Source organism: Bombina bombina, chromosome 6 (assembly GCF_027579735.1).
Source record: "Bombina bombina isolate aBomBom1 chromosome 6, aBomBom1.pri, whole genome shotgun sequence".
In the NCBI taxonomy this organism is placed as follows: Eukaryota; Metazoa; Chordata; class Amphibia; order Anura; family Bombinatoridae; genus Bombina; species Bombina bombina.
Window position 1 is genome coordinate 848544717 of NC_069504.1, and position 18794 is coordinate 848563510.

The window sequence follows — 18794 nt, forward strand, 5'->3', positions numbered from 1 at the left end:
CCCCAAAACTATTTTTAAGTCCAATCAAACGCTTTTCTCTGTCTCATACTTACCCATTAGTAGGAATGTCAGCACCCACTGGAATACGCTCACCGCCTGAATATGTTTTCTCAAACTGTACTCCATCTTGAGATGTGCAGCTTACATGTCACATTTGCATAAAAAATATGTTTCACTCTGTCATCTGTAAAGAGAAACATATATTCATGTCTCTGGCTGTGGAAACATGTTTGTGTCCTATCTTTTAATATAAAATATTTTTGTAGTGTTATTTTATTACTTCCATATAAAATGTAAAACCTAAAATATAAATTAACAGCAATACTGCAAGAACAAGAGATAAGAATAATATCTTATTGTTAACACTGCAAGTCTTCTAAGAGAAAAAAAAAACAAAAACCCTAACTATGCGTAAATACCAATAGAATAGAATAGACAATGCTCAAGCAATATTGTTCAATAAAATTAGAATATATTTATTAAAACATATAGGACTAAATTACAAGTGGTGCATTAAAGCTATTGCAAAGAAAACACATTTGCTCAAGTGCAATCGAATTTAATGCGCATCAGTTTAGCGTTAATTAAGACCTCGTGTAAAGAACAGGGGGTAGATTTAACAAGGGCTGAATGGCCCTTATTCCTCTTGTTTTCGCTCGAGCCTTCAGGCTCGCCGGAAACAACAGTTATGAAGCAGCGGTCTAAAGACCACTGCTCCATAACTTGTCCACTGCCTCTGGGGCTGTGGTCTTCAATCCACCTGATCCTATACGAAGGGGCTGATTGACACCCCCTGCTAGCAGCCGATTGGCCATGAATCTGCAGGGGGCGGCATTGCACACGCAGTTCTGGTGAACTGCTTGTGCAATGATAAATGCCGACAGCGAATGCTGTTGGCATTCAGCGATGTCTGTCGGATATGATATGCTACAGCTTATCATGTCGGACAGACACTGGTAAATCTACCCCCTAAGGGGCCGATTTATCAATGTCTGGGGGACAGGATACACTGTAGCGGATCATGTCTGCCAGACATCGTTGAATGCTGACAGCATACGCTGTCGATATTTAACATTGCACAAGCAGTTCTGGTGAACTGCTTGTGCAATGCCATCCCCTGCAGATTTGCAGCCAATCAGCCGCTAGCAGGGGCTGTCAATCAACCCGATCGTACACGATCGGGCGGATTGCAGACCGCAGCCTCAGAGAAGGCGTATGAATTAAGAGGCATCAGTCTTAAGAGCGCTGCTTCTTAACTCTTGTTTCCAGAGAGCCTGAAGGCTCACGCGTAAACAGGTCGATTAGGGGCCATTCGGCAGTTGTTAAATCAGCCCCTAAGGGGTAGAATTATCAAATGTCGGGCGGACATCGATAAATGCCAACAGCATACGCTGTCGGCATTTATCATTGCACAAGCATTCTGCCAACCAGCCACTAGCAGGGGGTGTCAATCATCCTGATCATATCTTACGACCGCTGCTTCTTAACTTAAGTTTTAGGCAGACCTGAAACTTCGGGGGTAGATTACAGCATCCGCTACTAGAAAAAACACTATCGCTCGCACGCTAACCCGACACCATATATATATATATATATATAAAACAAAGGTTGAAACAGCGCTATAGTATCTCTGATAATATATACAAAATCAAGTTAAAAATTATTCATTTGATATACACAAAATAAAGATCAGTTCATCAAATCTGTGTAATAAATGTTAGGGAGGTATTCCACTTACTAGAAACAACCTCAATCTGATGAGGTAAGTTGCCGCATCTGTGAGGGAGAGACCTCAGGTGTAGAAGTTCTTTGTAGCGGTGAGAGTGATCATTAACCCCTCTAGGATTATGATGTTATCAATGCATAGTGGTATTTAGGGGTAGTTCTCTTTGTATCCTCTCTTTGTGTTTGCTAATCAAAGTTTATGATTTAAAAAGGCTATTTCATAATTAGAAATCCCTTTTGCAATTATGTTAGCACACCTGAAAACTGTTGGGCTGATTAAAGAAGCAATAAAACTCCCCTGCATTAGACTAGTTGAGTATCTGGAGCATCATTGTGGGTTCGATTAGAGACTCAAGATGGCCAGAAACAAATAATTTTCTGCTGAAAATCATCAGTCTATTCATGTTTTGAGAAATGAAGGCTATTCCATGTGAGAAATTGCAAAGAAACTGAAGATCCCGTACAAGGCTGTGTACTACTCCCTTTTTAGAACAACATAAACCGGCTCTAACCAGAATAGGAAGAGGAGTGGGAGGTCACGGTGCACAACTGAGCAAGAAGACAAATACATTAGAGTGTCTAGTTTGAGAAACAGATGCCTCACAGGTCCTCAACTTTATTAAATAGCACCCTCAAAACACCGGTCTCAACATCAACAAGGAAAATGCGACTCTGAGATGCTGGCCTCCTAGGCAGAGTTGTAAAGAAAAAGGCATATCTCAGACAGGTCAATAAAAAGAAAAGATAAAGATGAGCAAAAGTACACAGACACTGGACAGAGGAAGATTGGAAAAAAGTGTTATAGACAGACAGATCTATGTTTGAGGTGTTTGGATCATAAAGAAGAACATCTGTGAGACGCAGATCAAATAAAAAGTTGCCGGAGGAGTGCTTGACGCCATCTGTCAAGCATGGTGGAGGCAATATGATGGTCTGGATGTGCTTTGGTGGTGGTAAAGTGGGAGATTTATACAGGGTAAAAGCGACCTTGAAAAAGGAAAGCTATCACTCCATTATGCAATGCCATGCCATACCCTGTGGACGGCGTTTGATTGGAGCCAATTTTCTCCTACAACAGGCAATGACCCAAAGCACAGCTCCAATCTATGCAAGAACTATTAAGGTAAGAAGCAGTCAGCTAGTACTCTGTCTTTAATGGATTGGCCAGCACAGTCACCAGATTTCAACCCTATTGAGCTGTTGTGGGAGTAGCTTAACCGTATGGTTTATAAGAAACGCCCATCAAGCCAATCCAATTTGTGGGAAGTGCTTCAGGAAGCATGGTGTGGAATCTCTTCAGATTACCGTAACAAATTATTTGACAAAAGCAAAGTTTGAAGGACAGAATTATTATTTAACTTAAAATTCATTATTTCTAACCTTGACGATGACTATTCAAACTAATTTCATGTAGGTTTTCATGGAAAGGAAATAAGGAAATGTCTAAGTGACCCCAAAATTTTAAACTTCAGTGTATGTATGTGTGCACATACAAATTTACACTTCTAAACACATGAGTACATATGTATACATTTGCATAGACATATATAGACACACACAGACACACCACATATATATATCTTGAGTACAAAATATACACTGTGCTCGTGCAAGGCCAGGTATGTGGTTAACATGCTTGGACTTTTAATATCAAAGTTGCATGTTTGTGGTACATTTATTTGTATTCATATATTTTATAATGCAGTGCTTAACCTTTGAGTGCTAAGCTGGATTTAATGTTTTTCTGATTTTTACTATTTTTAACAAAAAATGTTTTGACTCCCCCCCCCAGATCCCCAAGACTCATACCATTGAAAAGGTTAGGCGATTACCTTTCCAATGGTGGGTCTTGGGGGTCTGTAGCTGCTCAGATCCCTGAGATACAGGTTTCTAAGCAGCATGCCCCCTTTCCCTATACTTTGTATTTTTAATTTTAAATAAAGTTGCGCGGTGACGTCATCACGTCATTACGCATGACGTCACTGCACGTAACGGGAAGCCCCGGCGATGCCTGTCACTATGCAGGCCTGATCGCCGGGCTAGGAGCGGGTGGGAGCCCCCAGATTACCAAAAAGGTAGTTGAGTGCTAGCGACGGCTCTGAGCCGTCGTTAGCACTCAAGGGGTTAAATGCTCACCAGTTTCGCCAGTGGAGGAGTTTTTTCAGAAGAGTATTAGGCATCTATGGTTTACACTTAAATGTTTCACTTAAAACGTCTCAACAATAGTGCTCCTCCTCAAGGGGATACATATACACATATAAATGTGATTGACAATGGGAGGATCCCCTTGATGTGGGAAAGAGGAGCGCTATTATTGAGACGCTTTAAGTGAAAAAAGTGCAAGCCGCAAATGCCTAATACTCCTCTGAAGAAGTTCTCCTGTTGGTGAATGAAATGCGTCAGGAGTTTTCGCCTCCACATGTACCCATAGTAATTTCTCATTTTGAACACAGGATTTAGTAACCAGACAAAGCAGTGGATGTAGGACCTGGGCAGATATTATTAGACATGTATGATTTTATCATGCTTGTGAGTGGCGACTTTTGCAGTTTTATTACTTTTTAATAAACACACTTGAATTTGAGCTGCGCTTTTTTTTTTTGCTTATATGTTTTCCACATGAGTTCATGTGATGGAAGTTACAAGGAATTCCGTCTGGAAACAGCAGCACCAGACTCAATATACAATTTGCTTTTCTGTTCTTGAAGCACGGATGCAATTTGGTTGTTGGTCCTGAGCCTACCTGGGTATGCTTTTAAATAAAGGAACCCAAGAGAACAAAGTAAACTTGATAATAATAATAATAATTGAAAAGTCTATGAAGCTGCATGCTCTATCTTAATCATGAAAGGTCAATTTGACTTTCATTTCCCTTTAAAGAGATAGAAAAGTCAAAATTAAACCTGCATGATTCAGATAAAGTGTAATTTTAAGATGCTTTTAAATTCAATCTATTTTCAAATGTGTTTTGTTCTCTTAGTATGTACATATGCACATATCCTACACTAGTGGGAGCTAGCTGGTGATTGGTCCCTGCACACATTTGTCGCTTGTGATTGGCTCACAGGTTGTGTTCAGCTAGCTGTGTATGTTCTATCTAATGTGTATGTTCTATCTAAATCACGAAAGAAAAATGTGGGTTTTCATGTCCCTTTAAGGCCATTGTGACATTCAGTGCTGATACCTACAGGTATAGATCAAGTTTATAGACGTCACACAGACCACATCTCACTAAAGTGTGGGCACCCTTGGGCTATAGACTAATCTTAGCAGACTTTGAATTTAAAATGTAATTGTATTTGTAGGTCAGTCTGTTCGATTTACACTTGTTTAACACTGTGGCATTGTAAAGACTCTATGTGCCATTTACCCGTATAAGCTAGAGACTATGTCCTTTATTACTACACAATGCCTGGGGCAAGCAATAAAAACGTAATAAGTATGAAAGCATCTAACACTGAATAAAAGAAACGGTTAGTGTTTATTGATTGCCTCAAACAAAAAAAAGGAGCCAGCGCACACAAGGAGAGCAAGGCTAGGAAAGGTATACATTTCTAAGATAGATTTCTTTAGAATATTCTAGAATTACATAGACAGAGGAGTTAAATAGATATAGAATCATTAACAGTAAAAATGTTTGTTTTACATAACAAGTAAAATAAACATAAGATAACTAGCTTTGCTTGAAGGATCAGTAAATACAGTAAATGTGCATAATCAACAAATGCATGATAAGAAGACAATGCAATAGCACTTAGGGTGAGCTTTAAATGAGTAGCAGATTTTTTTCTGACAAATTTCAAAGTTGTGTCTATTTACACTCTTCTTGTATCATGTGACAGCAATCAACCAATCAAAAAAAGCATATACGTATATTCTGTGAATTCTTGCACATGCTCAGTTGGAGCTGGTGACTCAAAAAGGGTAAATATAAAAATACTGTGCACATTTTGTTAATGAAAGTAAATTGGAAAGTTATATAAAATTGCATGCTCTATCTGAATCATGAAAGTTGAATTTTGACTTGAGTGTCCCTTTAAAGAAACTGTAAAAACCTTGTAAATAAATTATTTGTCTGCTGTTTTACAATGAATTACATACTAGGTGAGTATGAAAACATGTAACTTCAATAATGCATTGTTTGCTTCAGTTGTTTTCAATAGCCAAACTCCACCCACCATTTGCCTTTCTCAGAAGAGCCAATCAGGACTTGTTAGTAGAGTAGATAGACACAGGTAGCCTCTGTCATTTTGTTAGCAAAATCGCTATAGTTTTGCAGTACCTTATCTGATAATCTCTGCTGAGGCCAATTAATGACTGATATGTGGTAAGGTTAATCTTGTGAACCCTGCAATGTGCACTGCAAATCCTGACAATTGGAAAACAAAGTGCTTATTATGCATAATTGAACATTTAATATTACCAAGTATTTACTCTCCCTTTACTTTTGTACCATTAAGCAATACAGATCCTTTTCAGTTAATGGACCACTTAATGAAATAGAATTGCATAATTAACTAGTACATAATTAAAAGACAATGCAATAGTACTTACTCTAAATTTCAAATAAGCAGTAGATTTTTTTCTGACAAATTTATTTTTTCTCCTATTTCCGGCCCCTTGTATCATGTGACAGAAATCAGCCAATCACAGACTAGTATACGTATACCCTGCGAGCTTGTACACATGCTCAGTCGGATCTTGTTCCCCAGAAAGTGTGAATATAAAAAGACTGTGCAAAGTTTGATACTGGAAGTAAATTGGAAAGTGTCACAAAACTGCTGCTCTGTCTGAATCATACAAGTTTATTTTGACTTGAGTTTCCCTTTGGGAGAAACTTGGCTATCTGCATGAATTTGAGTAGTGCGGCTGTACTACTTTATTAAAAGGATATTAAAAACAAACAGGAAGCTGCATGAAACTTTATTTTCATATCACAAATGCATTGTGCAATGAATAATATATTATTTTATGCCTTTTCTATGTACTTATTTATCTTCTAAACAAGTACAAGCCTTGCTAAACAATCATAACCCTGTACGTGCATTTGTAAGATCTTGTATTGTTGTTCACACAGGGGCAGCAGAAGAAACAGAGGTTGAAGCCCTCAACTCTTGACTGATTCAGAACAGTTAAAGGGACATGAAACCCAAATTTTTTCCTTCGTGATTTAGAAAGAGCATACAGTTATAAACAACTTTCTAATTTACTTCTATTATCTATTTTGCTTCATTCTCTTGATATTCTTTGCTGAAAAGCATATCTAGATATGCTTAGTAGCTGCTGATTGGTAGCTGCACATAGATGCCTCCTGTGATTGGTTCACTGTGTGCATTGCTATATCTTCATTAAAGTATATCTAAAGAATAAAGCAAATTAGGTAACAGAGGTAAATTGGAATGTTGTTGAAAATTATATTCTCTACCTTAATCACGAAAGAAAATGTTTGGGTATAGTGTCCCTTTAAAGGGACATGAAACCCAAACTTTTTCTTTGATGATTCAGATAGAGAATACAATTTTAAACAACTTTACAAATTAACTTCTATTATCATATTTGCTCCATTCTCTTGGTATCCTTAAAGGGACAGTCTACACCAGAATTGTTATTGTTAAAAAAGATAGATAATGCCTTTACTACTAAAATTGTTATATTAATATATTTTATAACCTTTAAACCTCTAAATGTCTGTCTGTTTCTAAGCTACTACAGACAGCCTTTTATCACATGCTTTTTTATTAGCTTTTCACAACAGGGGAGTGCTAGTTTCTGTGAGCAATATAGATAACATTGTGCTCACAGTCATGGCTTGTGGCAGACACTGCACTAGTTGGATAAAATGCAAGACAATAGATAATAAATAAAACGTCATGTGCTCAGGGGGCTGTCAGAAAAGGCTTAGATACAAGGTAATCGCGGAGGTAAAATGTGTATTAATATAACAGCGTTGGTTGTGCAAAACTGGGTAATGGGTAATAAAGGCATTATCTATCTTTTTAAACAATAAAAAAATTGGTGTAGACTGTCCCTTTAATTGAAGGAACAGCAATGCAATACTTGGAGCTAGCTGAAAACATTGATAAGCCAATGACAAAAGCTAGTTCCCAGCTCCTGAGACTACCTAGGTATGCTTTTCAACAAAGGGTGCCAAGGGAACAAAGACAATCGGATAACAGAAGTAAATTCAAAACTTGTTTAAAATTATATGCTCTATCTCACTGGTTTTCAAACCTGTCCTCAGACCTCCCTAACAGGCCACATTTTGAGGATATCTGGACTGGAGCACAGGTGAAATAATCACAGGGTACAGCATTATGCCTTTAAAGTGAAGGTCAATTTCGATGAATCGGTGCCCAGTTTTTAATAAACCTATTAAAATCAAGGGCACTTTAATTCATCAAAATGTACATTTCACTCTTTTTCTGCAAATACTTACCTTTTAATCCTGACAGCCGCTCCAGCGATTCCCCCGGACGTCGGAAGCCTCTTGATACTTAAGAAATGACAAATCCAGCTTCCTCCAATCACGGCTTCCCCCCCGGCGGAATCATGGCCTGAGGCAAGGCCGTGATTGGAGGAAGCCGGATTCATCATTTTGGACCCTCAAAGAGGGCTGGCGACGGGCGGAGGAAGCACTGGAGCGGCTGTCAGGATTAAAAGGTAAGTATTTGAAGAAAACAAATGAAATGTCAATTTTGATGAATTAAAGTGCCCTTGTTTTTAATAAGTTTATTAAAAACCGGGCACCGATTCTTGAAAATTGACCTTCACTTTAAAGACATTCGGCGTACCCTGTACTGCAGTTGTGTCCTGTGCTGTCAAAGAGTGTGCCTGGCCGACAGCAGCAAGACTGCACAATTTCTTCTTTTCTCACAAGTGAAGCATTGCAGAAATAGTTTTATGGAGTCCATCCCAGGCTATCGATCGCAGGAACATGATGTCCCTGAGATTGCACGCCTGTCAGTGGGGGTGGCTCTAATACTTGAGATACAAAATGCTATTAGCATGTATCTCATACTGTTACTGGATACCCGCTTGTGAGGCTATCCAGCAACAGTACAGTAACAGTCAAATATGACTGTTACTCTGTATATCAGTGCTACAGAATTTTGCATGCTATACAGATACATTAAAATAAAAATAATAATATACAAAAACCGTGGCAGCCAGTGTCCCTGCACTGCAATACAATAAAATGTTGTTAGCAAAAAAATGCTTTGAAAACATCTATTTTGCAGTATGATCATATTTAGTTTTTGTAAACAATTCCTTAACTGCCCATTTAACAAATGACACTTACATTTGAAATAATCTCCTTCATTTAGAATAATACAACTCTAAATAGTGTGGCATCAGATTAGCTTTACTAGTTAGTACCACAACAGGCACTTGTTCCTAACTGATAAGGATGATCTTTTTCTTTTTTTTCTTCTGGTAAGTCACTTTACTGTTTTATGTTATTGAAATTAACAAAGCTTTTTTGCATCTATTAATATATTTATATCCCTTTAGGCTGCACTTTTAAGAGGTTCAGTGTCTATGTGGATCTATACGTACACAGGTATACATGGTCTTTTTGTAGATAACCCCCCCACCCATAAACAGACTTACTGGTTTAACATAAAAGCCCACGTACACCTACTAATATAAATGAAATAGTATTGTCTCACCTTGAGTCACGTCTGTCTTCTCTGTTCTGTGCCTTTTGCACCAATTGTATTTCTGTCTATTTGATGGCCTGAACTTTGTTCATTTTAATGATGTGGACAGAAAGGACTGTGACCTAAGAACAGAGGGAGAATTAACTGCTGCATTACTTTCGTATGCCTGAATTCTGAGGCATTTTTCCTACTTGTTCGTTACTTTTAACTAGGCTGACCATATTGCCACTTTAAAAAGGGACACATATGAAAAATACATATGTCAGGGCTGTTTTCAGGGCTGTTTAAAGAAATGGTTTTGTATAAGAACCCTCACATATGTATTTTTCATATGTGTTCCTTCTTAAATTGGCAATATGGTCAGCCTACTTTTAACCCATAACATGCCACAGTGCTGTTGTATTAACCCCTCCTTTGCCTGAGGCTTGACTAACAAATCCCAGTCATATAAACTTTAGGGGATTGTAAATTTCATTTTATTTATTTTTTTGTGAATAAAATGAGATGAAAACAAAATAAAAATCCACTGTTAAAGGGACAGTCTACAATATAATTTTTTATTGTTTTAAAAGATAGATAATCCCTTTATTACTCATTCCCCAGTTTTGCACAACCTACACAGTTATATTAATATACTTTTTACCTCTGTGATTACCTTGTATCTAAGCATCTTCTGACAGCCCCCTGATCACATGACTGTGACTATTATCTATTCCGTGTTGTGCTAAATCTTAAATAACTTCTCGGGCGTGAACACATCTTTATGGCCCACATGAATTAGCAGTCTCCTGTTGTGAAAAGCAAATACAAAAGCATGTGATTAAGAGGCTATCTATAGAGCCTTTGAAACAGGCAGACATTTAGACGTTTAAATGTTATAAAGTATATTAATATATCAATGCAAAGCTGGGGAATGGGTAGTAAAGGCGTTATCTATCTTTTTAAACAATAACAATTGTTGTGTAGACTGTCCCTTTAATGACAAAACTACGACAAAAAGAGTTTGTGTTTTTTTCTTTTTTTGTTAGTGAATAAACACAAAACAAAAACGCCACAAAATGTAAATATTCACTGATTTATCTTCAAAAATACCCTTAGACTTTAAAGGGACATGAAACCCAACATTTATCTTTCATTATTCAGATAGAGAATACAATTTAAAAACAGTTTTCTTCTATTATCAAATATGCTTTGTTTTCATGTCATTCTTTGTTAAAGAGATACCTAGATAAATAGCATGCACATGCTCGAAGCACTACATGACAGGAAATAGTGCTGACATCTAGTGGTCTTGCTAATCTATAACACCATTGCGAGACTGCTGCCATATAACCCTGCAGACACATGCACTCTCCTGAGCTTACATCCCTGCTTTTCAACAAAGGATAACAAGAAAACAAGGGAAAAAAATAATGTTTTATGTCCCATTAATGGTGATTTCCTTTAGAAAAAACATTAGATAAGCTATTCTAAAGTACTGTGATCTGATTGACCTACATTGTTATAATGGATAATGCATGTATTTTATAACTTTAACAATTCCCCTAATTATTTACAAAATTAAATGATTAATTATAATTACAAGGGGTACAATTGAGGCTTCTGCTCAAAACTAATAGACTAAAACTATACAGTGTTAAGAAGACTAAAATGTGACTAAAAATGTAATCTGGGGCAACATGACAAACAACTGCCCCCCAAAAATGTCCACATCCTATCAAAATTCTGCAGCCCTAGGCATAGGCCTAGATACCAAAATAACCCCTTCCATAAATTAAAAAATATGGATCATATTCCACATAGGATTTAATTAACTGATGACATCATATACAATAATTGAAACAAACGGTAGTTGAAGACTTTAACATTTGGTAGTGCTAATAACAGTCATGTTTCAGGGTGTTACTGGAAGAGGGGGTCATCATTTACTAACACTTAGTTTTCATATTTAAAGTAACATTAACGTAATATAATCACAGAACATATCAGCAATTAAAGGGATAGAAAACACCTAAAATGTTATTGTTTAAAAAAGATAATCCCTTTTTTTTACCATTCCCCAGTTTTGCATAACCAACACTGTTATAGAAATATACTTTTTAACTCTGTAATTACCTTGTTTCTAAGCTTCTGCAGGCTGTCTCCTTATCTCAGTTCTTTTGACAGACTTGCATTTCAGGCAATTAGTGCTGACTCTTAAATAACTCCACATGCGTGAGCACAATGTTGTCTATATGACACACATGAACTAACACCCTCTAGCTGTGAAAAACTGTCAAATGCATTCAGATAAGAGCCGGCCTTCAAGGGGCTTAGAAATTAACATATGAGCCCACCTAGGTTTAGCTTTCAACTAAGAATACCAAGAGAAATTGATGATAAAAGTAAATTAGAAAGTTGTTTAAAATGACATGCCCTATCTGAATCATGATAGTTTAATTTGGACTTTACTATCCCTTTAAAGGGACTGTTAACACCAGAATTTATGTTGTTTAAAAAGATAGATAATCCCTTTAATACCCATTCCCCAGTTTTGCATAACCAACACAGTTATAATAAAACACTTTTTACCTCTGTGATTACCTTGTATCTAAGCATCTTCTGACATCCCCCTGATCACATGACATTTTATTTATTATCTAATGACTTTCATTTTTACACAAAAGCAAGGTTTGTTTATTGTCTCTTTCATATCCCTCTTTCCTGCACGGACCTCTCTCTTTGGGCCCGATGATCTAAAGTTTCAGAGGTGTTTTTTTCTCGCCGACCCAGTCGCAGGGGCTGCCCTGATGGAATTATCGTAAAAAAAGCGGCAGTCCCTGCGAGTGGCGAGATGTCTACTATTGAAAGTAATGGAGCTCACTGGAAAGAGAAACTTCGCTCAGTGGAACAAAGTTTGCAGTGATAAGGGGGTGCACTTTTAAAGCAATTCCTGCAGCCAATAAAAATCACATTACACTGTTTTCTGTGAGTAGCAGCTTACAATCGCCTATATTTTTGTATGCATGTGTCTTTCTGTTAGGGTTATAAGTATTTTGATTGTTGTGAGAAAAGCTTGGCACTAGGGATGGGCGAATGTGTTTATATTCGAATTCGAATGTTAGAACGAATGTAATTGTAGAAATTCGATTTACATAATAGAATGTCGATAAGAACGAATATTCTTAAAAATTCAATTTTCGAATGTTATTTACAGTTTTCGAATATCACATTCGAATTCGAATGTCACATTCGAATTTGAATGTCACATTCAAATTTGAATGTCAATTTCGAATTTGAATATTACATTTATAAAACACAACTGTAAACTAGAAACACTATTTCGAATTCGAATGTCACATTTAAATCGAATATCACATTCAAATCGAATATCACATTCGAATTTTAATATTACATTTATAAAACACAGTATTAGACTAGAAATACTACTTTGAATTCGAATGTCACATTCAATTCGAATATCACATTTGAATCGAATATCACATTCAAATCGAATATCACATTTATTAAACACAGTTGTAAACTAGAAATACTATTTCGAATTTGAATGTCACATTCAAATTCGAATGTCACATTCAAATTCGAATATTACATTTAAAAAACATAGTATTAGACTAGAAATACTATTTTGAATTCGAATGTGACATTCGAATCTAGCATTCGAATTCGAATATTACATTTATTAAACACAGTAGACTAGAAATACTATTTCGAATTTGAATGTCACATTCAAATTCGAATATTACATTTCGAAATTGAATGAATACATAGCTAAACATTCTATTATTCTAACGAACATAATTTTATTGAAAAATTTGAAAACAAAAATTCAAAAATAGAATGTTAGAATGTTATATAAACATTTCAAAAATAGAATGTTAGAATGTTATATAAACATTCAAAATTAAATTCGAACGAACAAATGTATAAAAATTTGTTTTAAATTTCGAATTTTTAGAAACATTCGCCCATCCCTACTTGGCACCCTTTAGTTGGCGAGAAAAAAATGTTGGATCTGTAGTTTGAAAATCTTTACAGAATTATGCTGGAATTAGAGAGACAATTTCATATACGCCCATGGTACGCCATTTTACAAAAAAATAATTACGATTTGTATTTTGTACTTGTAACTACAAATTTCTTGCTATTTTTTTTGCACATCCAGTGTATTTTAAATTACGATTTACGCTGTGCATAGTTAATATGATTTATTCCTATTTAATTTACATACCAATTTTAAGTTTTTGATAAAATACGATTTTTGGTGAAAAATTTTGTTAGCATTTTGATGCACCTTAACAATACAATTTTTCCCTTTTTATTTTTCTGTGAATGGTTCAATTATTCATTTTGTATGATGTTTAAAACACAATTTTTATTCTGCACTTTTCATGCGAAAATGCAGTATACGCCCCTTAGCAAAACACCCTGTTTTAAAGGTAAAATGTGGCTTCAGATCATTTCACCAATGGATATAGAAATACTAGCGAGCATTCTTTAATAATCTCGCCAGCCCAGAGAGTTTTAGATCATCGTGCCTTTTGTCCTATGTACAGCACAGCGTATGCATAAAATACTCTAAACCTTTTCAATTTGTCACTGTGCCATCTTTAAGAATTAGGGATCTTGCAATAATGATGTAAGAATTATCATAGAAACTTTGATGTGTCAGGCATTTTAAAATCTTGGCATATTATGTCATAAAACTTCTGGATAGGACTGTTGAACCGTTTCGTTTTTATTGCAGACCATAAGAACTTTTTCTTGGTAAAAAATCTTTATCAGGCACAGTTCTATTTGCACACGTTCTGGGCCTCCGATACATTATCTGCTGCCGAAATTTAAAGGGACAGTAAACACCTTGTAATTACAATTAAAACAAATTAACAATTTTACTGCAATTATTTTTCAATAGCCAAACTCCAACCACAATCTGCTTTATTTAAAGGAGCCAATCTGGACTTAAGTCTACAGACAACAAGACTAGCAACTGCCATGAAGTTATTATAATGTACATTGCTTTGCAGCTGCTATCTGATAAAGTCAATTAGGGACAGATATGCAGTATAGTTAGTCTTGATAAGTCAACAGTGTACATTTCAAGTTCTGAGAATTAGAAGTTACTCCTTTTCATAGCTAAATTACATGCAAAATAAATAATTAAAATATATTGCAAAGTTGTTTCATTATGCATAACTAAACATTTTATATAAAAACATTAAGGTGCTAACTGTCCTTTTAACATTGGTTTCACAAGAGCAGAGCCTGTCTGTTTTGTGCACAGGTTAAAGTGAAAGTATATCCTAGCATTTTACAAATGCTAGGCTTGACTTTTGAAACAAATAAAGGGGACATTCATTCATGAAGTAGAAGATACTTCGTGTAGAAAGTTCCTTTATTTGTTTTAACCTATCGCCGTTTGTAGCTGCTACAGCAGCCCACGGCTAAAATTGTTTGGCTAAGAGGTGACGTTTTCACCTCTTAGCCAATAGCCGTGCGGTAAATCCGGCTTGGCGCCCATGGGAGCCGTATTTACCACACGGCTATTGGCTAAGAGGTGAAAATGTCACCTCTTAGCAAAACAATTTTTTAGCCGTGGGCTGCTGTATCAGCTACAAACGGCGATCGGTTAATACAAATAAAGGAGCTTTCTACATGAAGTATCTTCTACTTCATGAATGAAAGTGCCCTTTATTTGTTTCAATAGTCAATCCTAGCGTTTGTAAAACGCTAGGATTTACTTTCACTTTAAGAAGTGGCAATCTTAATACCATTGCTTCTTTACTTTTAGTTGTCAGCTCACGTGCACCGCAAGGGCTCCAACATTACATGATCAACCTGCAGATCCACATGTACAATTTGTCAGACCTTAGCCCTGAATAAATGTTTTTTTACCCTCTTTAGTGTTACTGAAAAACCAAGAGGCAAACATTTATGATTCCTGCTTTAAAGCCTTTTATCTCCAAAGCCTTTAGCAAAGCAGTCTTGAATTGATGTCATGCTTCTCAAATGGGTGGTAACCTGGGAGTACATTCAATATTGCTGCTTTTTCTTAATTTTAGTGACCTTCTATGGCTCCTGATATGCAAGATTTTGTGGAAGCAGTTTGTGGAAGCATTTATAAACTGTGTTCAGGATTTATTCCCTCCTCTGCCAATACCAAAGTAAAGTTTCATAGTTCTGTGAACATTATTATTGTAATACCCACGTCTGAGGGTATTATGGTCAATTGGTCATTCTGGTTATTTGTAATCTGCTTGGTTAACAGTCATTTCATTCCCTTGCCTTAATTACTGACAGCCAAAGAACTTGCTACCATTTTTCTATATGAACTAGCTCCAGTCAGTTTCTTGCCCATGCTCAGTAGAGGACTTTTGCTTTAAGAATCATGTGACAAGATGAAAAAAAGGCAGCCATTAACGAGGGAGGGGCATTTGACCCCATTATAGGTGAGGCATAGGTTAAGGGGTTATCCTGAGTTCAGGAGATTGCAAAAATAAGCTCCCTCCATTTATTTAGGATACAGAATTGTTAATAGTTTGTTGCAGCTTAGTTAGTGGGGGCGGGGTGCTTGCCTTGTGAATTAGCAGTTTTGTGAGGGTACCTCCTGGTAAATCAGGAGAGGTTTAGGTGGAGATTGATTTACCTGGTTGGTAATGTTGAGGCTGCTGAGGGGAAACATTGATTGGGAATTTGATCTGAATTGGTTATTTATTATTATGTTTGTATTTATTGTTTATAAATAAAAGATGCAGCTTTTATAACCCATGTTATGAGTATTAATTATGCAAACTACATAGTAAGGGGATCATGTTTGTTTCTAATTTTTTGCTAACTTTGGGGTAGATCACAATAAATTGTCTGCGGTCTTTTCAGCTCGTTTTTGTATTTTTCTATTAGATGGAATCACAATGGCACATTTTTGGCTCTCTCACACACCCCTTGTTTGTGTTGATTGTGTTTTTGGATCCTCACTTAAAGTCCTATTTTACTATGGGGGCCAAAAAGTTCTCGGTGATCAAAATTCATTTTCAAGAGACTTTACAACACCTTTTCGAGACTAGTTTTGACTTTTCAAGTTTGACACCTCAAGGAACTTGATAAAGCCTCAGAATAGCATTTCAACATATTTGCAGTTATCCCACGACTATTATCTTAAACATGTGACAAGTTGCATCAATATCAAACCTACTAATTGATAGTGAAAAACCTGACAATGCAAATAGTGGGGGATGCTCAGTGCCAAAGAATACTTTGAAACAGAAGAAAATAAAAAGAAGCACCTTTAGACCACTTATTAAGAGTAGAAATACCTGGTTAGCAGTGGCGGGTCATGGGTTATTCAAATGGGGGTTCACGGACCAGTTATGTAAAATACTGTAGTATTCCGTCACAAGCAAATGTAGTCTATTGCACAGCAATACATAAATTATAGTACCAGTTGTACAAAATACTGTAGTATATATTCACAAGTAGATATATTCATTTGTACATAAAAATATTAATTGTATTATTAGCTAACGACTAGATTACGAGGGGTGCAGTACTAACTTGCACGTTATTGTCACCGCTCACTTCCCTACAGCGCTGGTATTACAGGTTTTCATAAACCCAGTGTTATCAGGAAAGAAGCTAGCGTATAGCAAAATTGAGCTCCATACCGAACTCCAATACCAGCGCTGCTGAAAGCTGCGGTAAGATGGTTTTACATGCTCGTGCACGATTTCCCCATAGACATCAATGGGGAGAGCCGGCTGAAAGAAAGTCTAACAACTGCAATAAAGCAGTGTAAAGCTCCTTAACGCAGCCCCATTGATTGCTATGGGGAAACAAAATTTATGTTTACACCTAACACCCTATCAAGAACCCCGAGTCTAAACACCCCTAATCTTACATTTATTAACCCTTAATCTGCCGCCCCCAACATCGCCGACACCTACATTATACTTATTAACCCCTAATCTGCTGCTCCGGACATCACCACCACTATAATAAACATATTAACCCCTAAACCGTCGCACTCCTGCATCACAAACATTAGTTAAATATTATTAACCCCTCGCCGCAACCTACCTACATTTATTAACCCCTAATCTGCTGCCCCCAATGTCGCCGCCACTATACAGAAAGTTATAAACCCCTAAGTCTAACCCTAACCCTAACACCCCCTAAATTAAATATAATTAAAATAAATCTAAATAACCTTACACTACAGTTAAATAAATTAAATACAATTTCCTAAATTACAAAAAAAAAACAACACTAAATTACACAAAATAAAAAAAGAAATTATCAGATATTTAAACAAATTACACCTAATCTAATCAGCCAATCGGAATTCAAGGGACTCCATCTTGGATGACGTCACTTAAAGGAATCTTCATTTGGGAAGAAGACTTCGATTGAAGAGGATGCTCCGTGCCGGATGTCTTGAAGATGGACCCGCTCTGTGCCGGATGGATGAAGATAGAAGATGCTGTCTTGATGAAGACTTCTGCCTGTCGGGAGGACCACTTCTGCCGGCTTGGATGAAGACTTCTCCCGGATTCGTTGAGGACTTCTTGCCGCTTCGCTGAGGACTTCTCCCGACTTCGATGAGGATGGATGTCTGGTCTTCAAAACTGTAAGTGGATCTTCGGGGGTTAGTGTTAGTTTTTTTTTAAGAGTTTATTGGGTGGGTTTTAGTTTTAGATTAGGATGTGAGCAATTGAAAAAGAGCTAAATGCCCTTTTAAGGGCAATGCCCACTCAAATGCCCTTTTCAAGGCAATGGGGAGCTTAGGTTTTTTTAGTTAGGTTTTTATTTGGGGGGTTGGTTGTGTGGGTGGTGGGTTTTACTGTTGGGGGGTGTTTGTATTTTTTTTACAGGTAAAAGAGCTGATTTCTTTGGGGCAATGCCCTTTTAAGGGCTATTGGTAGTTCATTGTAGGCTAGGGTTTTTTTTATTTTGGGGGGCTTTTTTTATTTTGATAGGGCTATTAGATTAGGTGCAATTAGTTTAAATATGTGATAATTTATTTTTTTATTTTGTGTAATTTAGTGTTTTGTTTTCTTTGTAATTTAGGTAATTGTATTTAATTTATGTAATTTATTTAATTGTAGTGTAAGGTTAGGTTTTATTGTAAGGCAGGTTAGGTTTTATTTTACAGGTAAATTTGTATTTATTTTAGCTAGGTAGTTAGTAAATAGTTAATAACTATTTAGTAACTATTCTACCTAGTTAAAATAAATACAAACTTGCCTGTAAAATAAAAATAAAACCTAAGCTAGCTACAATGTAAATATTACTTATATTGTAGCTAGCTTAGGGTTTATTTTACAGGTAAGTATTTAGTTTTAAATAGGAATTATTTAGGTAATGATAGTAATTTTTATTTATATTTATTTTAATTATATTTAATTTAGGGGG

The 18794-nt window shown here is 36.3% G+C and overlaps 1 protein-coding gene across 1 annotated transcript in view; it reads right to left on the reverse strand.

Moving 5' to 3' along the window:
* Window positions 1–126, reverse strand: part of LOC128662307 (diacylglycerol O-acyltransferase 2) — a 45350-nt gene extending 45224 nt beyond the window's left edge. The window contains exon 1 of the mRNA XM_053716112.1: window positions 54–126. Within this exon, the coding sequence (XP_053572087.1) occupies window positions 54–126 (73 nt within the window). The remainder of the gene's footprint in view (window positions 1–53) is intronic.
* Between the last annotated feature and the right edge of the window lie 18668 nt (window positions 127–18794).